This window comes from Lonchura striata, chromosome 5, assembly GCF_050655825.1.
Source record: "Lonchura striata isolate lonStrDom1 chromosome 5, ASM5065582v1, whole genome shotgun sequence".
NCBI lineage: Eukaryota > Metazoa > Chordata > Aves > Passeriformes > Estrildidae > Lonchura > Lonchura striata.
Genome location: NC_140707.1, coordinates 4,820,400 through 4,843,291, shown reverse-complemented (window position 1 = coordinate 4,843,291; position 22,892 = coordinate 4,820,400). Strand labels below are relative to the sequence as shown.

General features: G+C 49.0%; 2 protein-coding genes and 1 pseudogene across 2 annotated transcripts; 2 read left to right on the top strand and 1 right to left on the bottom strand.

Annotated features, from left to right (window-relative positions):
- The first annotated feature begins 11,391 nt into the window (after window positions 1-11,391).
- LOC146767160 (uncharacterized) lies at window positions 11,392-12,737 on the top strand. Its single transcript, XM_085581132.1, has one exon. It carries the CDS (start codon window positions 11,492-11,494, stop codon window positions 12,290-12,292), a length of 801 nt encoding a protein of 266 aa, XP_085437258.1. The 5' UTR covers window positions 11,392-11,491; the 3' UTR covers window positions 12,293-12,737.
- A 21-nt stretch (window positions 12,738-12,758) lies between these two features.
- On the top strand, window positions 12,759-18,780 carry LOC144246406 (inositol 1,4,5-trisphosphate receptor-interacting protein-like 1; annotated as a pseudogene).
- A 1,367-nt stretch (window positions 18,781-20,147) lies between these two features.
- LOC146767159 (uncharacterized) lies at window positions 20,148-21,851 on the bottom strand. The gene has a single exon (XM_085581111.1). The coding sequence runs from the start codon at window positions 21,410-21,412 to the stop codon at window positions 20,252-20,254; it is 1,161 nt and encodes a 386-aa protein (XP_085437237.1). The 5' UTR covers window positions 21,413-21,851; the 3' UTR covers window positions 20,148-20,251.
- Between the last annotated feature and the right edge of the window lie 1,041 nt (window positions 21,852-22,892).

Below are 22,892 nucleotides of genomic sequence, written 5' to 3'. Positions count from 1 at the left end.
TCAGAGATAAGGGAAGATTAACCTGGATAACTACCCTCACAGCTACACCACAGACTCGAGATGCTGCTGCTCCAGAGCCTGACCCTGCCCCACAGCCGACCTCAGAAATGAACCGCCCAGATTGGGTGAGGGTTCTGGTTAAGGAGATACGAGAGATGCTGAAGGAGTGCATTTCCCCAGCTGGTGAGAAACCGGCCCTTTGCCTTGAGGAGGGACAGTCTAATAGCACAGCTGTGGAACCCACAGATGTTACAACTGTCCAGGTTCCAGCTGAACCACAAAGGCAGTCACGGTCAGCAGCAGTTGCCCCGGTAGAAACAAGGAAGTCTAAGGTGAAAGCAGAGCACCCTGCAGATAGGGACAGGAATGGAGGAACCTCACAACCCACAGGGGAGCCAGAGATTGCTATCATCACCGAGTCCCTGACGTACGAAAGTCTTCGCAATCTGCATAAAGACATTGTGCGACGAGGGCATGAGGCTTATGCTACCTGGCTACTCCGGGTTTGGGATCTTATGGGTACAGGCGTGCAGCTGGACGGTGGTGAGGCAAGGAACTTGGGACCCTTGACCCAGGACTCGGGTATAAATCAGGTTTTTGTAAGGGAACCAGGGTCCCTTTCTCTCTGGGAGCGGCTCTTAATGAGTGTCAGGGAGAGGTTTGTCCACAGAGAGAGAATGCAAGAGCACCATCATAGAATGCGCTGGAAGACCCTCGAGGAAGGGATCCAACAGCTGAGGGAAGTGGCAGTATTGGAGGTACTCTTTGGGAGGGATGGACGACACAATAATGACCCCGACAAGGTCAGGTGTACGGGACAAATGCTGTGGAGTCTGGCAAATCTTGGGCCATCTCAATACACCACCTTCATTGCAACAATCAATGCTGACGCTCACTGAGAGACAGTGGGTTCTGTTGCCAACATACTTAGGAATTATGAGAGTATGATTAATGGCCCAATGCAGGCTCATATCTCAGCTGTGATTAAGGAGCAGCAAGATGATGACAAGAACTGGGGACTCCGAGTTGGGCTTCGTCTTCCTGGCACTGGGGATCGACTATACCTGCGCAAGAAAGGGGGGTCCCAGGGGTCGTGTCCCCCCTCCCCCAGAGTGTGGGTGCTCGCCGGGGTCCCCAGCCCCGTGTCACCCCCTTTTCTCTGCCCACAGAGCTCCTGAGCCGCCGGCGGCCGCAGCCTCTCCCTGTGACCTCGGGCCTGGCCGGGACCACCGCTCCATCCCTACGCTGATTTTGGGGGCGTCCTGTGTCCCCCCAGCCCTGCTGTCACTCTGCCCCTGCCCGCCTGCTCCCAGTGTTCCCAGTAAAGCTTCCCAGTTAAACCCAGCCCAGTTCATGGGGGCACTGGGGAGGGACTTGGGGGGACCCCACGGCGGGGCCGGCCCTGGGCAGGGAGGGCGGGTCCAGGTGGGGAACACTGCCTGCTGCGGGTCTGCCCGGCAACTGGTGAGTCATCAGCCCCGCTCTCGCTGATTGGCTGACTCTTCTCCACCGCGTTCTCTCATTGGCTGAGGAGAGGCCCGGCAGTGCAGAGAAGGAACGGGAGAGATCCCGCCCCGAGCACCGGCACGGGGACAACAGACCCGGCCTGGGCACAGGGAGGGAATTTATTACCAACCAAACCACGGCAGCACCAGGAGAAGGGAAAGAAATCCCTCCAGCACCTTCCCCCACCCAACGGGGATCACCCACAACAGGGTTATCCACCATGGAGAGACGGGGACATACGAGTTTAGAGCAAAGCCAATTTTATTGAGTGTACCAGGTGTTTATACAGGGATTGACTTGTATGGGGCTTATAGAGGGCTCTGTTTTTGGTAACAATTTCCCATTGGTTACACATTCTTGGTGACATCCAGTAACCTGGGAACATTTATTTTATCACAAAGTCTCACACCATGTTGCTTGGCCACTTCTTGCCCAGGGAGACTTAAACTGTGTCTGTGTCTCCCACAGTTTCTGCTCAGTCAGGCCTCAGGTATCAGGCCCCCTTATCAGCTCCATTGCTTTACTCTCTGTTTTATCCCCATACGGGGGCACCAGGGCTCTGCCCCACGGGGGTCACTGGGGATCATCCAGCCCGGATCCTCCCATGGGGGATGGAGCTGCAGCAGCACACCAAGCTCTTCCCTCACTCTCTTCCCTCACTCATGGCACTCACAGGGCTTCCCTTAGTGGCGCCTCCTTTGGTGTTGGGTCAAGTTTGAGATCTGTGAAAAGCCCTTCCCACACTTCCCACACTTGTAGGGCCTCTCCCCAGTGTGGATGCGCCGGTGCACGGTGAGGCTGGAGTTTTGCTTGAAGCCCTTCCCGCAGTCGGGGCAGCGGTAGGGCCTCTCCTCTGTGTGACTCCGCTCATGTCTGAGGACATCGGAGCTGGTCCGAAACCTCTTCCCACACTGGGAACACTCGTAGGGCCTTTCCCCAGTGTGGATGCGCTGGTGTTTTCTCAGGTCTGAGCTCCACCCAAAGCTCTTCCCACATTCCAAGCACTCAAAGGGCCGTTCCCCAGTGTGGATCACCATGTGCCGGAGCAGGTCCGAGCTGTCTCTGACACTCTTCCCACACTCCCCACACTCGTAGGGCCTCTCCCCAGTGTGGATCCTCTCGTGCCGGATCAGGGTGCAGCTCCGGCTGAAACCTTTCCCACATTCCAAGCACTTGTGGGGCTTCTCCCTGCCATGAGGCTTCTCCACCAGCTCCGAGCTCCGCCTGGATCTCCGCCCGCCTTCCTGGCTCAGGGGGGCTCTTTCCTCCCCGCAGCTCCCTGGGCTGGGTTTGCAGCTCCTCGTCCTGCAGCATCTCCGGGGCTTTTCCTCCTCCTCCATCCAGCCACGCCCTGGCAATGAAAAATCCTGGTTTGAGGGAAAAACAAGAGGAGAGCACCTTGGACTGGAGGTTCCTCCTTGCCCAAGTTCATCTCAGGAAGTCATTGGGAATCTTGTGTCTGTAAGAACCTCCAAAACACCAAGATTCAGCCCAAGAATCCCACAAACTTTAAGACACAAAACAAAACCTCCCCAAACATCACAGCTCAGCAAAAACCTCCTCCAAAACATAAAGATTCAGCTGCCACATAAAACCAAAGCACCAACATTTAGCCCAAGAAAGCTCAGAAACACCAAGATTCACCCTGTGAAAATCATGGATCCCCCTCCACAATCACCTGCTGCATGTGGGGGGAGCAGCACTCCTGGGGCTGGGGGGAGGCTGCAGACACAGGGAGGGGCGGAACCTTCTGCTGCTTCCTCTTTCTGCTCCTCCTCTTGTGTCCCTACTCTTCCTCACACTCCTCTTCCTCCTGCTATTCCTCCTTCTCCTGCCACGTCCATCGTTTCACCATCTCATTCCTCAAGCTTGCTTCTCCTTCCCTTCTCCTCCTGCCCCCAGGCCCAGCACCCACTGCCGGCTCCCTCTTCCCCCCAGCCCCACAGCATCCCAGCGCAGGGGCAGGGATGGAGCTGGGGCAGGTCGGGCTGGGGCAGCTCTGGGCTCTCGGCCGCTCCCGCCCGCACTCGGTCCCCACTGCAGCCGCTCCCGCCAGGACAGCGCGGGGGGGCCCGGCCTTGGCGCTGCCCCACTCCCACCTCCCCAAATTCCCCTCGCGGGGCCATGGGGCCGAGGGGGGGCGCAGGTGGGTCCAGGTGGGGAACGCGGGGAGCTGCGAGTCTGCCTGGCAACTGGTGAGTCATCAGCGCCGCGGGCTCTGATTGGCTGAGCTCGGCCCGAGCCCTGGGGCTGCAGCACAGAGGGGACACCCTGCTCCAGGGGGGATGTCCCACAAACGGGGGACCCCATGGAAGGAACCACAGGAAAGTGTCTTTACAAACAGATGCTGTGAGTCTGCTCGGAGATAGGGCCAGGGAATTTTATGTTAGGAAGTGACAGGAGAAGACATCGGTTTCAGAAAATGTTACTAATTGATGATAGAGACTGCTGCTCAGCCAAGGTCCTGCTCTATTCATGAGCTTCCAGAAGAACAAGACTTAACAGAGCCATGAATATCGTTTGCTATATGAAAGCATGGAGTATATCAAGGTGGGTATGTAATAAGTGGATTGGGAAGTCTGTACCTCTCAAGTACTTCAGCCAATGGGGAAAGCAGAGGGAGATGTGGCCAGGAGAAATAGGATGAAAAGGAGGCTGTGTGCTCCAACAATTGGAGAGATCCCATGAGGACTGTCCCCTACTCTTTCCCATTTTTAGGAATTAAATTATTTTACAGGATTCTCTGTCTGCTTTGTGGACTGAATCCTCTGGTGATGTCAATTTTTCCACACACCTTGGGGCCCATCCGGAATTCCTTCCACTGTCCGGGGCGGCGGGCAGGGAGTGCAGCTGAAGGTGCCTCACCCACTTTGGGTGATCGGCTCCCTTGGCTGGCGGCAGCACCGGGGATTGATTGGGGACCCGGGAGTGACCAGGAGACAGACGAGTGACACATCAGGGGGTCTGGGAAGAGTCAGCAGGGAGAGAGCACTGAAAATCTCATCAGTGAGTGCCCTGGGATCCTCGGGGAGTGAACATGGCAGGGCAACCATGGAGGGGAGAAAAGGGAAAGCCAGGGAGGGGTCCTGGCCAAAGGGATGATGATCCCAAAATGTCTCTGAAGGGTCCCTTGGGAGAATGCAGAAGAAGTGGAGAAGGGATTTGGACAACAGGGGATGGATGGAGTTGGTGTGCTGGGAAGGAATCAGGTGAAGGGGAGTGTGCAGCAATATGGTTCAGGCAAGAAGCAGCAGGAGGAATCGATGTGGTAAGAAAAAGGATGATAGCAAAGAGGAGGAAGAGAAAAATACTCTGGATAGGGATGTTTTTCCACAGAGTCTTAACCTCACAATTTGCCAGCTAATATTTTGAATTCCCAGTTTCCAGGAGAGGAAAAGCAGGAGGTCAGGATGCCAGGGGTTTCTCTGCGCTGGCAGCGGCAGCACCGGGCGCAGAGGTGCGGCACCGGGAGCACGGGCTGGGGCCTGTGGGGAGCTGCGGGGCCGGGCCGGGGCTGTGGGGCAGCCGGGGCTCAGCGCCGGGCGCTGCCTGACCCCACCAGCCCCGGGCAGGGCCGGCAGTGGCCCCCGGCCCCCAGGAGGCTGCGGGACGCCCCGGCCGCTGCCCGGCCCCGGGGAGCTGCCGGCCCTGCCCGCCGGGGGGGCCGCCTTTGGACACTGCGGCAGGACAGGCACCGGCTCTGCCACACGGGCTGGGCAGGGACCCTGAGCACAACGGGGAACACAAAGGAACAGCTGGGAAATGCAGAGTGCACATGAAGGATCAGGATTTGCTGTTCAGGATTTGCTTTGGGTCCCTGCAGAAAGGAAAGGTTTTGCAGAAAGCTCAGCAGCTCTCAGAGGATGAGCACCCACGGGCAGTGACCGGGGCTGCAGCAGTGGCACAAGAAGCCCTGCAGCACTTGGGCACAAAGGCACAGCAGCTGAAGGCAAGAAGGGATGAGCAAAAGGCCAAGCTGAAGGCAAAGGCCATGGCAGAGTTCCCACAGCCCTGAGGGATCAACCCCAGGGCCCAAGGGGGCCCCAGCACCCAGGGCATGACGGGGTCGGCCACAAGCACCTGGCAGAGGCATTGCCCTCCTGGCCAGGGCAGAGCCCACCCAAACAGCCCCTGGGAAGGAGTCAGGGCTCCAGCTGCAGCCCACAAGGACACTGCAAGCACAGACAGCAGCACCCTCAGCAGGAGCAAGTCCACCCCTGCATGGACATGGATTGGCAGGGCTCTCTGAGCTCCCATCCCACCGGGGACCCACCACACTGGAGCCCTGGAGAACATTCAGGCTGGGTCTGCATCCAGAGGAGACCTCTCCTGATGGACACAGGGGCCTCTCCATCCACTCGGAATCTTACACCTAAGGGGGGAAAATTGTAAAGGAATGTTTTCATTGTTAAGGGAATAAATGGGAAAGTTGATCTGGTATCACTTGTTCAATCACTGTTAGGAGCTGTGGGGGGTAGGTTTGAAATAAACTAATTTCTTTTTCTTCCTACTCTGATTGTAATTGACTAGGAATGAATTTGATGGTGGCATTGTAATATTGTAAAAGGTGATACAGAGGCTATTGCTGCTGTACCTTTGTGTCAAATGTCTGGCAAGGCCTGTGCTGAAGGGAACCCAGAGGTGTGGGCAGCCCCAGGGGGAAAATTTGATGTGGAGCCTCTCCAAATTACTTGGAAGCAACCAGGACAAGTGGTGTCTAAAAGCAACACCCTATTCCAGGGGAGGGAAGGAAGGGCTCACAGCCTGGTATGGAGCCTGCTAAAGGCAGTGCTTTGAGAGCCAGGGATGTCTCCCTACAGCACTCCTATCCTGCCAGTCAGGGAATCAGATGGCTCCAATGAGGAGGACAAGAACAAGTGCTAGACAAAGCCCCAGTGAAATGGCTGAATTTCCTAGCTAAAAATATCTTTTGAGTGTTGGGGAAAAAAAAAAAACAAATGGTAAATGGTGGAGAAAAAGGTTAAATATTTGGGAAATACTGGGACTGAAGATTCCTGGTGAATTGACCCAGAGAGGCACTGGGCAATCTCAGAAGTAACATTTCCCAGTACCAAAAAGGAGCTGAGACAATTTTGAGGATAAATAGGGAATTACACAGCCTGGATTGAGGATTCTCTGTTCCAGCCAGAACACTGTAGGACTTTTTAACCTCAGACAGCCTCCATGCTGTGGTATAGACAGGAGAAAGAGAGCAAAACTTGAGAAAATGAACAACCAAAAATATTGATGCCTCAGCTCTGGCTCTTCCAGACTCAGAAAAGAAATTGGAATTGTAGGTGAATGTTAAACAGGGCCATGCCAAAGGAATTCTTGGGCCAAAATGTTTCACCCAGTGGCCAGAGTGGCCTCATTGCCTGCAGAATTGTGCAGCCACAGCTTCAGCGGGGACCCAGGACCAAAACCTGATGACAACAGGATCTCCAACTGTTCCAGTCTGCCATCAAGTTCAAGCTTTGATAAGCAAAAGAGCCTCGCAATGGATGAGCAGTGCTCGGTTATTACAGTGTGAAACTTGTTCAGTGGCACAGGAGGATTCAGAACTGAGGACAGGGGAAGGGTTTAACCCAGCCTCCTGTTTGAACATCCCACAGAGGGGCTGGGAAGAAACCCAGCACTGCATTCAAGTGACACAGCTCCAGACCCAGCCTGGGGGAGATTCAGGAGACATTGCCTGGCCTGAGGCAGAAAATGTGTTTCTGGATGGCTCTTCAAGGGCAGCAGAAGGGAAAAGAGTTCCAAGACACGCTGTTATTGAGGAAAGGGAATCAGACAAAGCGCAGGTTACCCCCATGGTCAGCTCAACCGGCACAGCTGTGTGTGCTTGTAAGAGCCTGGCACTGAAATGCCCTGAGCAGGAAGGCTTCAATATCTTCTGGTGACACCATCTCACCTAACAGGGGGGCAAAAGCAATTCTGACTGCTCAGCAACCACTGGATCACTTACTAAGGCATTTCTAAAAGACATCATTCCAATAAAAGGGACTGTGGAAGCCATAGACTCAGAGAGCAGAACTAATTTTGCAGGAGAGTTCCTCCAGGGGGTTATGGCAGCTTTAGGAATACAAATGGGACCTCCAGAACCCCTGGCACCCCCAGAGCTCAGGCTGGGTACAAAGAATGAATGGGGATAAAAAGAAACACCTTTAGAAGCTGGGGATTAGATAGTAATAGTTTCAGCAAGTTTTAGAATGGATTTTCTCAGTGAAGATGGAGTCTCCAGCACCCTAACTTTTGGCTATTTATGGAGAAGGCACTGCACATAACAGCTGAGGCTTCCAAAGTGGCTCAAAGTGCAGATGTCTGTTTAGAATGGTGAAGGACATAGGTATGATTCACTAGTAACTTTCAAATACCTGCTCTAAAGCTGGAGTTACTCAAAGAAGAGAGAACTACTTCAACACTTGTAAAGAAGCACCATTTTTTCCAAATCTAATTTTCACATGTAGCTGAATTTTTCAAGAATTGTGTTTTTTATCATACTATGAGTGCAAAACAATCTATAAGAAGTGTTTAAAAACAGATTGTTAACAGGAAAAAGTGATCAAAAGATCTATTTCCTCTTGTATTAACAATTGAAATATGACTGAAGAAGGGATCAACTCTGCAGTCCCCTGAACCAAACTCACAACTTCTTTAACAGCATGCTCAAAGTTTTCTATACTTCAAGCTTTCCTAGAAAATTCACTTTCTTAATTTCTGCTGTTTCTGTAGCCCCAGACCCTGTATACTTTATACCAGCTGCATTCTACAGAAGGGATACCCAACTGAGCATACAAATTGCCTGCTGAATGGCCTTCTCTGACTCCATGCTGTTACTTTTGACCTCAGATGGCACAGAAAATGCTCTCCAGTTGACTTGCTTCCAAATGCCAAAAAACCCCAACGCCCAAACTTTTAAACATAAAACAGAAGGAAAGCTTAATTATTTGAGTTAAAATAGCTCTGCAAAACAGTTATTCACAAATATAGGAATAAAAGTGTTATAAAAGATGTGCCTCCTGATACATAAAGATATCCTGAAGAATGATTTTGTATTGTTTATATACATTCAAAATTAGTTTTCATCTTTTTTACTGAAAACTGCGTTTTCATAGACAAACAGAAATTTTTCCTATAACTGGATATCTGCCTGGCAGACATAAATGTTTCTGTCAAATTCACCATTCTGCCATGGATATCAGAAGACATCTTGGAGTGACAGGGACAGGGTTTTGCTTCCTTTATTAATGTTTCCATTCTTTGGTTCTCACGTGACCTGTGTCATTTCTGTATTTAAATTCAGAAGCTCTTGCCAGAATACTCTTTCAACTTTGTTTGTAGTCGCAATGCAAGAGGTCTGCAACTCTTGCTTTAATTTGGGACAGGATTTATTTCTTCTTGTAACTGAAGACTAATGACAGACATCACCTTCCTCATTTCTCCTGAAGTAATGCCTCAATTCTCTGTCTGGGTTAGCTGGCTAAATTATTTCCTTTCTAAATAGTCAGGTTCTGCTGTGTATAGAGAACTGTGACTTTCAGTGCTTAATATAAGCAAGCACTGAGAGGAGGGATGTACTGAGAAGACGATTTTCTGCGAGATACATATAATACCCTTTCTGCTCCATGTGTTCCTGCTGCAGCCTCAGTTGAGCTGCAGGTCCAGATTTTGATAAGGATTTAAAAAATGTTTGGCACCACTTAGGATCGATTAGACTAGCAATGTCCAGAGGTTTAGAAATTGCATCCTGTAGAAAAGGAGTTTTTCCTCAAAAGCCTGTAAAATGTACAGGGTCACATAGACCAGAAACCTGATCTTTCCCTTATGTCAAAATGGCTCCTAGCTAAATTTCTGGGACCCTCTATGTTAAAATAAGAGAGGTTTGTCAAAGTAAAGCTAATAGTGGCAAAATTCCTTAGCCCAACAAATCAATTGAAATGTCAAGTGCAAATTAAGGATCAGAAAGGAGAGAAAGAAAATAAGAGGTAAAAATAGTCTAACAGAGGCTCCTGACTTAATCATATCAACAGCTGAAGTTAAAAGGTTAGCAGAGGTTGATCTGACTGTTAATGTTTTCTCATCATTTTGTTTATGAGAAAGAAGAAGGGAAGAAGCCTTCCATCCCTGGTATCAGGTTAAGTTCCTCTGCTTGAGTGGAACAACTCAGTACTCCAAATATAAAAGCTCCAAAGAAGCTCACACAAGGATGTTTGTCTCGAACTGTAATTGGAGTAGATCCATTTGTTTGTGTAATTGCCACCATGGTGGAAATCTGTGCTTCTCTATTTGTGCAACTGCAAATATTTTCTAGGAATGAACCATCTGAATTTTAATATCCCATAGATTCAGTGCAATACAGCATATTACAATATCTTGACCTTTTCAGTGTTCCATAAATTGATTGTCTGGTTGTTCCTGTCCCCCCTCGTTTACAGGCCTGGAAACCTTAGAAGAAGAGGTAACATGGCTATCTCTGAGTCGTATCTTTTATATTTATCAGCATTTCCAGAATGACACTTCTAGTGTCTTGAAGGCTTGACAGAAGTTACATACTGTGTGCCTGAGGTGCAGTAGCATATAAAATCATGCCAGAAAAGGCAGGGATGAGTGCCACAGGCGGGCTCACAAGGTTCACCACAGGTGGTCCTGTTGAAGGTCACATTGGTTGACCAGCATTGTTATAAAATTGTGATCTCTCCAGTGAGTTATTCTGACAGCCAGATAAACCTCCAGCTAAATAAATATCATGGGCAACCTTCAACCAACCAAATGTAACTGTTTAATTAATGTGCTTTTCCTAAGTAAATTAAAAAGCAGAGGGAAAAGGCTTCTGGTCTTTAAAGGATGCATAAAGCAGAAAATGAAAGATCTGAATATGAAAGGGAGAGAATCCTCTTAAAGCTGAGGATACAGTGGTAAGAAAAATTATTATTCATTTGCAGACATCACCTCAAACTGATGGACTAGTGAAAAGAAGATACAAATTTTAATAACAGCAAATGTTGGAGTAAGATGCAGAGAAAGAGCAATTGCCACTTTTTCATTACTTGTCTTCCATCAAAGAAGGGAGAGGGGAAATTCACATTTGGTAGTGTTTATTACAATTATTATGCCCTCAAAAAAAAGAAAAAAAAAAAAAGCCGCCAACCCCAAAATTATAGAACAAAACAGAAATGCTCTGAGGTGGCTCAAATTCTTCCTCTGAGACTAAATGCAGATATTTTTTCTCAAGATGCTTTTTCACTTCCAGATGTGCCTTCAGGTCCAACATGTGCCTTGAGGTAAATTCCTCTGCCTAGTGAGTGTGCAGCTGAAGAGGCTATTACTGTTTTGGTAGCTTCCTACAAGCATAGCTCAAGCCATCTCATCTGCCCCTTCCAGCAGCAGCAGAAAGAGGTGTTGAGGTGTTTTGTCTCAAGCGCTGAACAGAACAGGATGCAGATGACATGCATCACCTTTTGAAGTCTCACATCCAGTCTGGGGTAGGGGGAGTGCTGTGTGGCTGTGAGACAAACTACATAAGAGAGCCTGAAACACAAAAAAAGACTTCAGTTCCTTTCTTCTCTGCATCGGGGCCATGATGAGTTCCATGACCGGGCTGGGACGGCGGGCGGGGCTGGCCTGTGATGCGCTCTGGACTCTGTGACAGCACAGGGGCCGTGTCACAATGGGGGCAACTATAAAAGGCCCCAGGCCAGTGCCGCTGCCCCAGTAGAGCCTCGGCAAGCGGTGAGTACACAGCAGAGGGGAGAGGGGGCTGGAGGAGGGCTGGGACAGGAGCGCCGGTCCCCGGGGCTGCCCGGTCTCCAGGGCCCAGCGCCGGGCGCAGCGCCTTGCTGGGGGCGTGGGGCGCGTGGGGCAGCGGTGCAGCCTTGCCAGCTGCCGGGGGACCTTTCCTTCCTGCCACCACATCCCTGCCGCTCCTGCCCCTCACTGTCTCCATTCCGGCCCCACTGAGCCCCTCCTGTGTGTCCTCCTGCAGACCATGGCTTTACTGTCACTGCTGTTTGTGCTTGTGCAAAGCCTGATCCAGTACCCCCAGCCAGCTGGGGATGGGCTGGATGAGGCCACGCACCAGAGAATGCGGGAGCGTCAGGAGCTGCTGGACCGTGAGATGGCCCGGCTGATGCAGGAGCTGGAGCAGGGGCCCCTGCAGCAGCAGGATGAGGGCTGGGGAGCCATGCTCTTTGGTGCCCTGCAGCAGTGGCCATTCTGGGTTCTTGCTGGCATCCTGCTCCTCTTGGGCCTGTGGCTGGGCTGCAGGAGAAGGAGCTGTGAGGCCAGCAGCAGCAGCAAGGACCAGAGCTCCCGCAAGACCTTGGGAGATGAGAGAATAACTGAACAGGAAGAAGACACCGCTGATCCAGAGGAAGGTGAAGAAGACAGAGATATGACTCTGGAGGCAGAAAACAGCGGCACTGAAGATGACAGAGAAGGCAGTCCTGTGGCTGCAGATGATGGCAACAAGGATGATGCCACTGAAGACAATTATGATGTGAAGATGAAGGAGGACAGCGATGTCAACAGTGGCAATTATGATGTGAAGGAAGACAGCGATGTCGACAATGGCTATCACTTAAAGAAAGAAGGACAGAGTGATGGGGATATGCCAGGAGACACTACCACTGAAGGAAATGAAGAAGAACCTGGCAATGTTGCTGGAAATAAAGAAGATCTAGAGAGGCAAATGAAGAAAAAACCAAGGATGTACAGGTGGACCAAGACAAGGACACTGGAAAGGAAGAAGGAGAAGGAAATGAAGAAAAAAACAATAGTGTTACTATAAAGGCAGGCAAAAACACTGATGTAAATGAAGGTGAAGACAATGTAGATGGAACAGAAGAATACATGGATGTGAAGGTGCAGGAAAGCAGATGTGCCAATGACCAAAGAAGTAAAGACTGGACTGGGCAGGAAGATAGCAATCAATGTGGGAATGAAATTGCCCATAGTGGTTTTCCTGCACCTGAGGAAGTAAATAAGGATGTGATAGCAGAAGATGGCAATGACAGAAACAAGGATGAATAACAGGCTGATGTGAATGTGGAGGGAAACAAGAATAATGATAGACAAGAAGAGGAACAAGGTAATGTGGCTGCCAGTGAAAAAGGTGGCAGTGATGGTGGCAGGGAAGAAAATGCCAGTGGTGGAATTGAAAACAGAGAAGACACCCAAGATGCTGGGAATGAGAAGGACATCCTTTTAGTGGATGGTATAGAGTGGCCTGTGGAGGACCTGGAGAGAGGCTCCTCAGTGACAGCTGAGCTGATGGAGAGCTTCACACGTGTCTTTGTGTACAGCATGAGCAATAGCTTTGATCCGGTGCCTCGAGTAGCCATCGGGGTGGGCAGTGCCTTTGAGGGCTGGAGCCCCCATGAGTGGGATGGGGTGTACCGTGTGCTGGTCCCACTGAATCCCGCCAGGGCACACCTTCCACCTAGAGCCAAGCAGTGCAGGGCAGACGGCAGCAAGGACCTTCAGCGTCCGTGTGGAGCTGGTGTGCACGTGTGAGAGCGAGCAGCTGGGCGAGAAGCTGTTGTGCCTCCTGCACCACTCGCAGGAGGAGCTGCGGCGGAAGCAGCAGCGCAGCCTCCTGGAGACACTCTGCACCGGCTCCTACCTGGATGTGGAGAAAACCTCCCGCTGGTTCTTCCAGATGGTGAGATGCTCGTGGCTGCATGTGCCTCAGTCATACTCATGGCACTTGTTGTTTCAGCCCTGCAGCCGGTCCTGCCAATTCCAGCTGAGCAGAGGCAAGAGGACCCTGTCGGTGGAGATGCTTTTTGGGGTGCGCCAAGGGGACTCTGACATCTTTGTGGCCAACCAGCCCTTAGAGGCCCAGAAAGGCAACTCCGGTAACCTTGTGAGCAGTCAGCCCGCCAAGGCCAACATCCTCACAAGAGCAGCATGGCCTGAGACATTCGCTGTGGCGGAGGCAAAATTCTTCCAGCACATTGCCAGGCAGATACCATGTAAGAGGTTGCACCTGAAATACCTGCAGCTCTTCACATGCATGTTGAGCGGCACAGGTTTTTCCACCTCTAACTGGAAGACTCTGGTCATGCATGTGTTAAACATCTTACCACCGGTCTACTGGCGCAGGAAGGAATTTCCACTGCGGCTGTGGGACATCATGGCATACATGCAGCTCTGCCTGAAATGGAAACACCTGGACCATTTTGTTCTCGGCAACGAGAAGCTTCCTGCAGAGATCAGCTTGCCGCCAGCAATGCAAAAGGTTGAGCCACTCAACCTCTTTGAGTACCTGGCCCGAGATCCGGATGCCCACAGAAAGGCAATGGAGGCTTATGCTCAGCTGCACTTTCGCCTCTGGATGATGCTCTCCAACACTGAGAAGAATTCCCTGCACAAAGCTCTGATGGAGAAGTTCACAGCCGATTGCTGCGACGTCGACTCTTTGTGATTGTTGTATTTGTCCGTGGCAATCCTGAAGCTGCTTTCCTGCTCCTGTGAAAGGAAGATGGTGCAGCACATGGTTTCGTTGTGCAGACACTTCCGTGAGTGGCCTTGCCCTTCACCTTCCATTTGCAATAGTGCTGTTGCCTAAGTCAAGGAGGCAGAAACTGGCTCCACCTGCACATCCTCGCAGAAGAACAGTGAAGCTGATGGAGGTTGCTTGGAATACCTCAAAGACAACAACCTAGCCTATTAGGGACTTAATGTAGTTATTTAGTGAGTTGTAGTTTTAATTAGACTTGTTTCTTAGCATTCATTCCAGAGGCCCTTTAGTGTTGGCAGTATATAACTATTTTGCAAAACTACCCTTAGTGTAGAGAAATAGAGTTTAGACTAGATTAGTTTAAACCCTTAGTTTAGAGAATTACCCTTAGTTTAGAGAATTCCCCCAGTTGCTTGTCTGCTTTTAAATAATACTTGAATATCTATGTTTGAGAAACTAATAAAAGAAGTTAAGTTTCTCAAATTGCCTGAAATGTGTCATTCTTTGTACGTAACCCTCTGTATCTTTGAGAATGTCCTTCCTATACCTCTATCTGAAATAGACTCTTTGCAAACAGAGATGTTGGATATATTAAGTATGCTGTCTCTTGAGCATTTCCATAGAAATGCTTGAAGTTTGAAGTGAAAATGCCCTGAAATGCCTGAAATTTTGCAGCAGAGTACTCCTGAACTTTTTTAGCAATCTTTAGAGAGATTGCTAAAGTTTTCTTTACACAGTCACTTTTACAACTCCTAGGGAACAATTTAGTCCTAAAAGATTGAGCTACCCTTCAGTAATAGCTGCCCTTCAGCAATATCTACATATATATGTGTGAAGAAATAATAAAAGGAGAAAAATTTCTCAAATTGCCTGAAATCTGTCCTTCTTTTTATTTGACCCACCATTTATAGCAGAAAACAAAACAGGTCCTGATAGATGCAGCTAATTAAAGGAAGAAGAAGAAGCTTCAACTTCTGAGTAAAAAACTACAAATGAACACAGTGATAGTTACAGCATGGTCACACTGTCTAGGTGTGCTCTAACCCTTGAGCTGTAGTGCAGCAAATTTGAGTAAAGTAGCAGTGTCTTCCAAAAAACAATCTATTTTCCCTCCATATCCAAACTAAAGCTGTCAATGTACCTGCCATTAAAGCAGTTAGTCACTTACATGGGGCTGCAGGGTAAAACATTGCTTGATCTGCTCAAGTCCCCCAACTTTTTTCTGTGGCATTTAAATCCTGAGAAGATATAAGTAACCTATCTTTATCAATTTGGCTGATATTTAGCTTTGAACAGCATACTAATTCATAGTAAGGAGCAAAGTGCAAGAAAAAACACTACAAACAGTAGAAATGAAAATAATATGCAGGAAAAGAAAGGCCAGTCATGAAGCAGGTGAGAGCAGCCACCCCACAGTTTCCTAAAGCCCACAGAGATTTGCTCTAGGTGGCCAATCAAGATTTTTGGTTCTTTGGCATATCTCAATTCTTCCTTTCTTCAGGTACTCTGTACTTCTCACCTCCTTCCACCAAGGCAGAAATAGGCTGTAATAAGTACTTCAATCCAAATCCTCTCAGTCCCCAAGTATTAGTTAATTACTATCCAAAATAAAAAGGCTGCTTTAACCTCCAGCTTGCTCAATGACAGTGCCTTCAGTCTAAGGAGCAAGGTACACCCAGGAGGATTCACAGCAATGACAAAATGTTCAAATGTTGTCATGAGCAGTCAATCTTCGCTTTGTGCTCTGTGAAGCATGGCCAGTGGGCAGCGATTTAATCTCTTGAGTCACCCCTGGTTAAAAGTGCACTTGTTTCCTCTTCTTTTTTTTGCCTTTCAAGGTCTTCCAAGCCAGAAGCAAGGCAGAAGCTCACAGAAATCTTGAGGTAAGAAGCAGTGTCCTTCCAAGGATTCTGACCTTGCTATGGCTCACATAGGAAGCAAATCAGCCCTGCAAAATAGGACTTCTCTGCATTTTCCATGTGGATCAGAATATTCGAAAATAACTGGAAAGCTTGCTCTTTCAGAGCCATGCAGGGCTTAGGCAATTTTTTCCATTAATGTATATTGACACTACTTACCATTTCATTATCTGTTCTCCTTGTAAAATAAGTTGTGTAGCTCTGAATTTGATTTCTACTGTTTATGCTTATTATGGCAGCATGGTTATGTCACAGTGTTTCCAAGAGAAGAGATAATTGTAGAGAAAAATTTATGAGAACGATAGAAACTCCTAGGATGGACAAGCTCTCAGGCTCTGTTTCTTCAGTTCTGGAAATATTTATTATGATTACAGTGCATTAAAGACACAGAATTGTATGAGTATAGGGGAAAATACCCATAAGTACTTTTGTCACCATCTTTAAAAAGCATTTAAAGTCATCACCATTCAACTCAAACTCTTTAAAATGCTGGTTTACGTATTTTAATTGTTGCTGGCAAGGAAAGTTTAGTGCTCATGATTTTTCTGTAAGGCTGCATCCTGACCACAGCTCATATAATCAATTTTCAGGCTCCTCATAATGTTTTCCTGAAGTATCCAAAGAAAAGAAATGCACCTCATACAGAAATGATGTGAAATACAATCTGACATCAAAATGACCTGAGGTACTGTTGTTCCCTAGAAATGAAATAAAATTTAAAGCAACATAAAATACTTAAAGTATAGAAATGTTTCTGTATCTGGCAGGGCAAAGTAGCACAACCATCCCAGGAGCTTTGTTCTCATTTTCATTATCACTACTGTATAGTCCACACTTCAGAAAAAATAGCTCTGTAAATTTCGGTTTTGTAGTTTTTAGCTTTAAACAATTCCAGAAAAATTGCGGGACAAAGTGGGGAATGTTTATTTTTTATTCAGTCTTTTCAGTGGTTATTTTTTTCAGTCCATTATCCTACTGTGGCTACATTATGTTCTTATGCTCAACTTTCCAGATTTGACTACATGTATTTAAAAACAACAGCAGAGGATTTTTTTATTAAAAGCATTACAAACAACCACTTGAACCATGAGCCATTTTACCCAGCTCTGATACTGAATTTCTTTCCTTTGTCAGCTCTATACATATGTCAGAGATTGAGGATTTTTGTTTTTATGCACAAACTCTGTACAGTAATTGCATCTTCTATGGAACATCAAATCTTTTGGCAAAAAGACCATTGTACTGAAGGAATACTTGGTTATATAACTGGGAGATATAATCCAGAATAAGTGCTTGGCCCATGCAATAGTGACTGATATCTCAACATGTCAGAGTAAATGATGGAATTTAATTGTTAAACTTTTTCAACATGGAAAAAAATCCCACTGACAGTGATTGCTGTTGGTTTGATCTGTATCTTGGCAAACCCCCAGATTTTTAGTCAAGCAAAAACAAGAACAAAAAATTTAGTTTCCCCTGCAAATATTTAAGGATTTTTACTGCTCACAGAATACTGGAAAGTGACAACAAAAAAAAAGAGAGAAAAAGAAAAAAAAGTGAGAGACACCTGCTTCTGTTAGTGTCTCCTGCTTGCAAGTTTGTTACTCACACCATTGGAGGCAGGAGAGAATGAGCACCTGTCCCCAGGCTGAGGAACTTGTATGGCACTGCACAGTCCCTATCTCTGCACAGTGAGAAGGATGGCTGGGGCTGAAAAAAGCCCCATTCTATCTTTTTGAGGAAGAAAGGAAGGCAGCTGCAATAGTTTTAGGAGTGGGTGACAGCTGAAAGTATCTCTTGTGAAGACGCTCTTTGATGAATGTACAGCATACGTGGAGGAAAAATAAGAGTTTGCCAAGTGCAGACATCTTCTATTCTCTTATAGCTAAAGCTGCTTTGATCTCAACCTGACAAGCGATGTGTATATTATACCACTGAAACCACTTTAGTCTTTTCAACTCAATAAACAAATAGCCCAGGGACCTAAATGCGGGATGACCACACTCCAGCACGGTGTGGGTGGAGGGAGGCAGAGATCTCTGAAGGTTGCTCTTGGGGAAAAAGGTTTATTGGGGGTGTAGGAAGGTCCGAGCCTCGTGCTCTCAGGCGTAGCATGTGGCCGGGTTTAAGAGGGTGGGGGAGTGGAGAGACAAAAGGAGGGTTTAGGAGAGGGGAAGCCCCAGGGGGGGAGGGAGAGGTTCTAAGAGGGGAGGAAGTTCTAAGAGAGGGGAGAGGTTCCAAGAGCGGGAAAAGGTTCCAAGTGGCCGCATGGCTTCTCGGAGCCCCCTTTTCAGGGGCTCCTAGGTGGGCTGGGATAAGGCATGGGCCAATGGGGTTACAGATGCTGATGTTTTAGGGGCAGGTACAGAGGTGTGGGATGAGCCACACATCTTCTGGGGGGTGAGATGGAACAGTCCATTTCACTCCAGGATTCATCCAAGGACAGAAGTGACATCCGGCTAGCTGGGAGAACTTTTCTCATCCTAGCTGTATTATTTATGAACAATCATATCTATCTATCATCTGCAACACTCTGAGTTGGATGCACTAGAGCAATACTATCAAGAGTTTCTCAGGAGCTCTAAGCAACAAAGCAGCCTTTACTGGGAAATTTAGAAAATCAGTGAAACTTTGGCAAATGTTTTAATATGGCATTCAATCAACAAAAAAAACTTCTCAAAGCATTGACTTGGCCCATTCAACTTCACAAACTCCGAGCCTGTTCAATTTTAAGTTAATCAATATTGGCAAGAGTACAGAAATAGAAGAGGTAGATACAAAAAGAGAGAACAATAAGATACAGAGAAGCACACACTCAGCTACCAACTCCTGGATTTCAGCAATGTCCAGATGGAAATTCCAAGAGGAGGTAGGGTCAAGATGTGTGCTTGCCTTGTGGTCAGCCTTAAATACCCCTTGGTCTTCCTGGGCCTTCCCCCAGGTGGGACTTGGGGTCATTTGGTCACTCAGGAGCTGGGCTGGGGCTCCAGAGGTGGCTGTGGAGCATTGCCTGTGCTGTGCCAGGGACTGGCAGACACTGCTGGGCTGGGATAGAGGCTCTGGGGGGATTGGGGCAGGGCAGGGCAGGGCTGGGGTTCCAGGGCAGGGCAAGGCTGGACCTGCCCCTTCCTCCCTCACACATGAAATGTTTCCAGCCAACAATCTCCTCCAGTCTTTCACAGCAGTCAACATTGGAGGTGAAATCCCAATATGGCCATTGCTATGGTCAGTTTCCATGGCAACCATCCCCAGTCCCAGTTGCTATGGTCAGTTCCCATGGCAACCATCCCCAGCCCCTGTTGCTATGGTCAGTCCCTGGGCAGCTCCATGGAGACCCCATGCCAGGGGTGGTTGCCATGGACACCAGCTCAGGCCTGGAGCCAGAATCTGTTTCCATGGCAACCATTGGCACTCCCATCCCCAGGCTCATGGATCCCAGAACCACAGAATTGGCTGAGCTGGGAGGGACCCATCAGGATCCTCGAGTCCAACTGCTGGCCCTGCACAGGACACCCCAACACTGCCAGCCTGGGCCTGGCAGCGCTGTCCAAACGCTGCTGGAGCTCAGAGAGCCCTGGAGCTGTGACCCTTCCCTGGGGAGCCTGGGCAGTGCCCCAGCAGCCTCTGGGCAAAAACCTTTTCCTGAGATCCAACCTCAGCCTGCCCCGACTCAGCTGCAGCCGCTCCCTCCACTCCTGTCCCTGGGCACCAGAGTGAAGAGGTTCCCTCAGCCCCAGCCAGGGACGCGCTCCCAAGGCTGCTGCCATGGCCACCAGGGCTGGCACCAGCTGGGATGCTCAGTTTCCACAGGCCGGGGTTCAGGAATGGCATGTCTCTATTTCCTGCTCCCGCTAAAACCCTACTAGCACTCATTGCCCTCCCACCTTCCATTGAAGGAAAAAAGGGAAAGATCCCTCGCTGGGATAAGAACAATTTACTGGGAACAGCAAAAAGATAAGGAACAAACAGAAACAGAAAAAATATTGACAACAGAAGGGATAAGAAAAACTAGTTACAGGGAAAACTACATCACCATCAATTGCATCTTCCTGGCCACGTATTTCCTCCTGCATGGAAAGGACACCCTTCTCCTCAGGGAAAGAGAGAGAGAGAGTCCCTTTCCAGACCCTGGCAATGACCTGAGGTGGGAGTGAATGTAGTGACAGGGCCATGGCCAGACCCTCATGTCCTTCAATCCCATATCAGGTCATTGGCAGGGGCAGGAAAAGGCACAGGTGTCTTCCCAGCATGGATCACAGGGAACATGGATCACCAGGGCTCTTCCCAACAGGGTCCTCCAATGGGGGATGAAGCTGGAGCAGTGCACAAAGCTCTTCCTGCAGCTGGGGCATTTTCAGGGCCTCCCTTACTGGTGGCTCTGTTGGTGTTTGGTCAAGTGAGATCTCTGGGTGAAGCTCTTTCCACACTGGGGACACTCGTAGGGCTTCTCCCCAGTGTGGATGCGCTGGTGGCTGACAAGGTTGCACTTGTGCTTGAAGCCCTTGCCAGAGTTGGGGCAGAGGAAATGCCTCTCCTCCATGTGAATCTGCTCATGCAGGAGGAGATTTGAGCTGCTTTGAAATATCTTCCCACAAGTGGGGCACATGTAGGGCCTCTCCCCGGTGTGGATGCGCTGGTGCCTGATGAGGTGGGAGTTGTGCTTGAAGCCCTTCCTGCAGTCAGGGCAGCCGAAGGGCCTCTCCTCTGTGTTAATCCGATGGTGTACAAGGAGATTGGAGCTGGTCTGAAAACTCTTATGACACTTGGGACACTTGTAGGGCCTCTCCCCAGTGTGGATGCGTTGGTGGATGATCAGGTGGGAGCTCCAGCTGAAGCCCTTCCCACATTCCCCACACTTGTAGGGCCTCTCCCCAGTGTGGATGTGTAAGTACCTGACAAGGTGGGAGTTGCAGCTGAATCCCTTCCCACACTCCCCACACTCGTAGGCCCATTCCACGGTGTGGATCATCAGGTGTCGTTTCAGATTGTTGCTCTGCCTGAAGCTCTTCCCACACTCCAAGCACTTGTAGGGCTTCTCCCCATCAGGAAGCTGCTCAGGGACCACCAGCTCCGAGCTCTGGCTGAAGCTCTGCCCACCTTCCTGGCCCAGAGTGGGTCTTTCCTCCTCAGAGCATCCTGCACTGGGCTTGCAGCCCGTCCTCCTGTAAGATCTCCAGGGATTTTCCTCCCTGTTGGATTCCTGCACTATGGAGTTGCTCAAAATGGCTTCTTCCATGAGGTTCTGCTGCAGGGATTTGTCTTTCCTGGTCTCCATCCGCAGCTCCTTCTCTGGGGTAGGAAGGACAAGGAGAGGATGGGATTTGCCTCCGTGCCAGAGGGAAGGGCAAGGAGATCCCCCCAGTGCACCCCTGGCAGGAGGGCACCGGCAGCGGGGCTGTCCTGCAGCCGGGAGCTGTGCTGGGCTGGGAGATGGAGCAGAAGAGAGGGAGAAAGGGGCACTGACTTTCTCCTCACCTGCCTCGGTGTCCCAGGGCATCTTCCTCTTCCTTGTAACCTTCTCCTCCATCTGGCGAATGTTTGGGTACGGGAAATCTTGTTTTGGGAGGAAAACAAGGGATGAGCACAGTGAGTTTTGTACTGGCTTCAAAGCAAACCAGGGGGAGAGTCTAAGCCATAATAATTGAATAATAAAATTAAAATGAAGACAATGATACAGAAACACTGGCTTAATCTGACAGAGTCAGGATATAAACTGACAACCCGTTGTTCAGGGTGGTGGCAGTAGTCTGATGAAATGGTGGCTGCAGTCCGGCTGGAGTGATGAACGTGATTTTGTCAAAGCGGTGATCCTGTAGAAGGGTCTGGTCTTCCTCTGAAGATCCAGTGGTGGTTATGGAGCTCTTCTCCTCTGGGAATGCAGTAGGCAAGGTGTTCGCAATGTTGCAAATGGTGAGATTATATCCAGGTAGGAATGCTTGGTTCCTCCCCTGGGCGGAGCATCCCACAATGGGATGATGTAATTTTATCAGTCCTGCACTGACACTCAGTGGCCCATTAAGAGAAGATGGCCCCTGGAGGGCGTTATCAGGGCTGAGCCATGGAAGAGATAAAGAACACTGCCCCACCTGTTGATAACAGTTTATGGAGATGGGGACTGAAAACACTTTTGGTTACATCTGACATTGTAACCTGAAACAGTGAGGCAATCCCTGCTCGGGGTGGGGGGTGAACACCACCCCCCTTACCCAAACTGGCTCAGGTGTAAAACCCCCACCCTGGGGAGGCCACGCACACAGGGGACAATGTCACACTTGCCCTGTCCCAGGGGAGATCTCTGTCCCTGTCACTCCTTTGCTCTCTCCCCTTTTCTCTTTCTTTCCATCTCTCTCTTAAGTTTGTTAAAATCACTGAAAGAAAGGGAGCAGATGACACCAGTGAGGCTGACATGGATCATTCATGACCTGGTGAGGAACACAAGGCTACTAAAGTCCTACAAGAAGCCCAGCTCAAGTTATTTTACAAATATCTCCTGAATTCACAGTCTTGGAGAAGAAGCATTATTTTCTTGGTCCCTGTCACCTTTGTGACAGCTACACTGACCTTTAACTTCCTTTTAATAATCTGTATTGGGACAAATTTCTGTGTTTCTTTTTTTGGAACCTGCCAGCATCTGAGCTGGAGCTGTGCTTGAACTGATAAAATTTGGAATTGCCATAGAATTGCTTCTGTTTTTGGTTTATTAATGTTTGGGATTTGTTTGCATTTCAATCACAAGAGACTTGCGGAAAGAGCAAATCTTCCTCAAGGCATTATCTGTAGGGTTAAGTTTAATATCTGCTGAGTTTGTTTTGTTCAGTGCCCAGAGGATGCTCAAGGGGTCTCTGGTTTTGGTTTGGCCCTAATTTTCTTCTGATTTGTCTTTATCACTTAAAAACACCTGAAAAATGACTAAAAATAGTATTGACCAGAGATGTTAAAAGTCCCACCATTTTAGAGGTATTTGAGGTGGAATTTATCCTTTGGGAACATATTCTGGAGGATCTGTT

Bases quoted from the DNA above. Each gene is read 5' to 3' on its own strand.
- LOC146767159 (XM_085581111.1), bottom strand. From the start codon at position 21,412: ATGGAGGAGAAGGTTACAAGGAAGAGGAAGATGCCCTGGGACACCGAG.
- LOC146767160 (XM_085581132.1), top strand. From the start codon at position 11,492: ATGGCTTTACTGTCACTGCTGTTTGTGCTTGTGCAAAGCCTGATCCAG.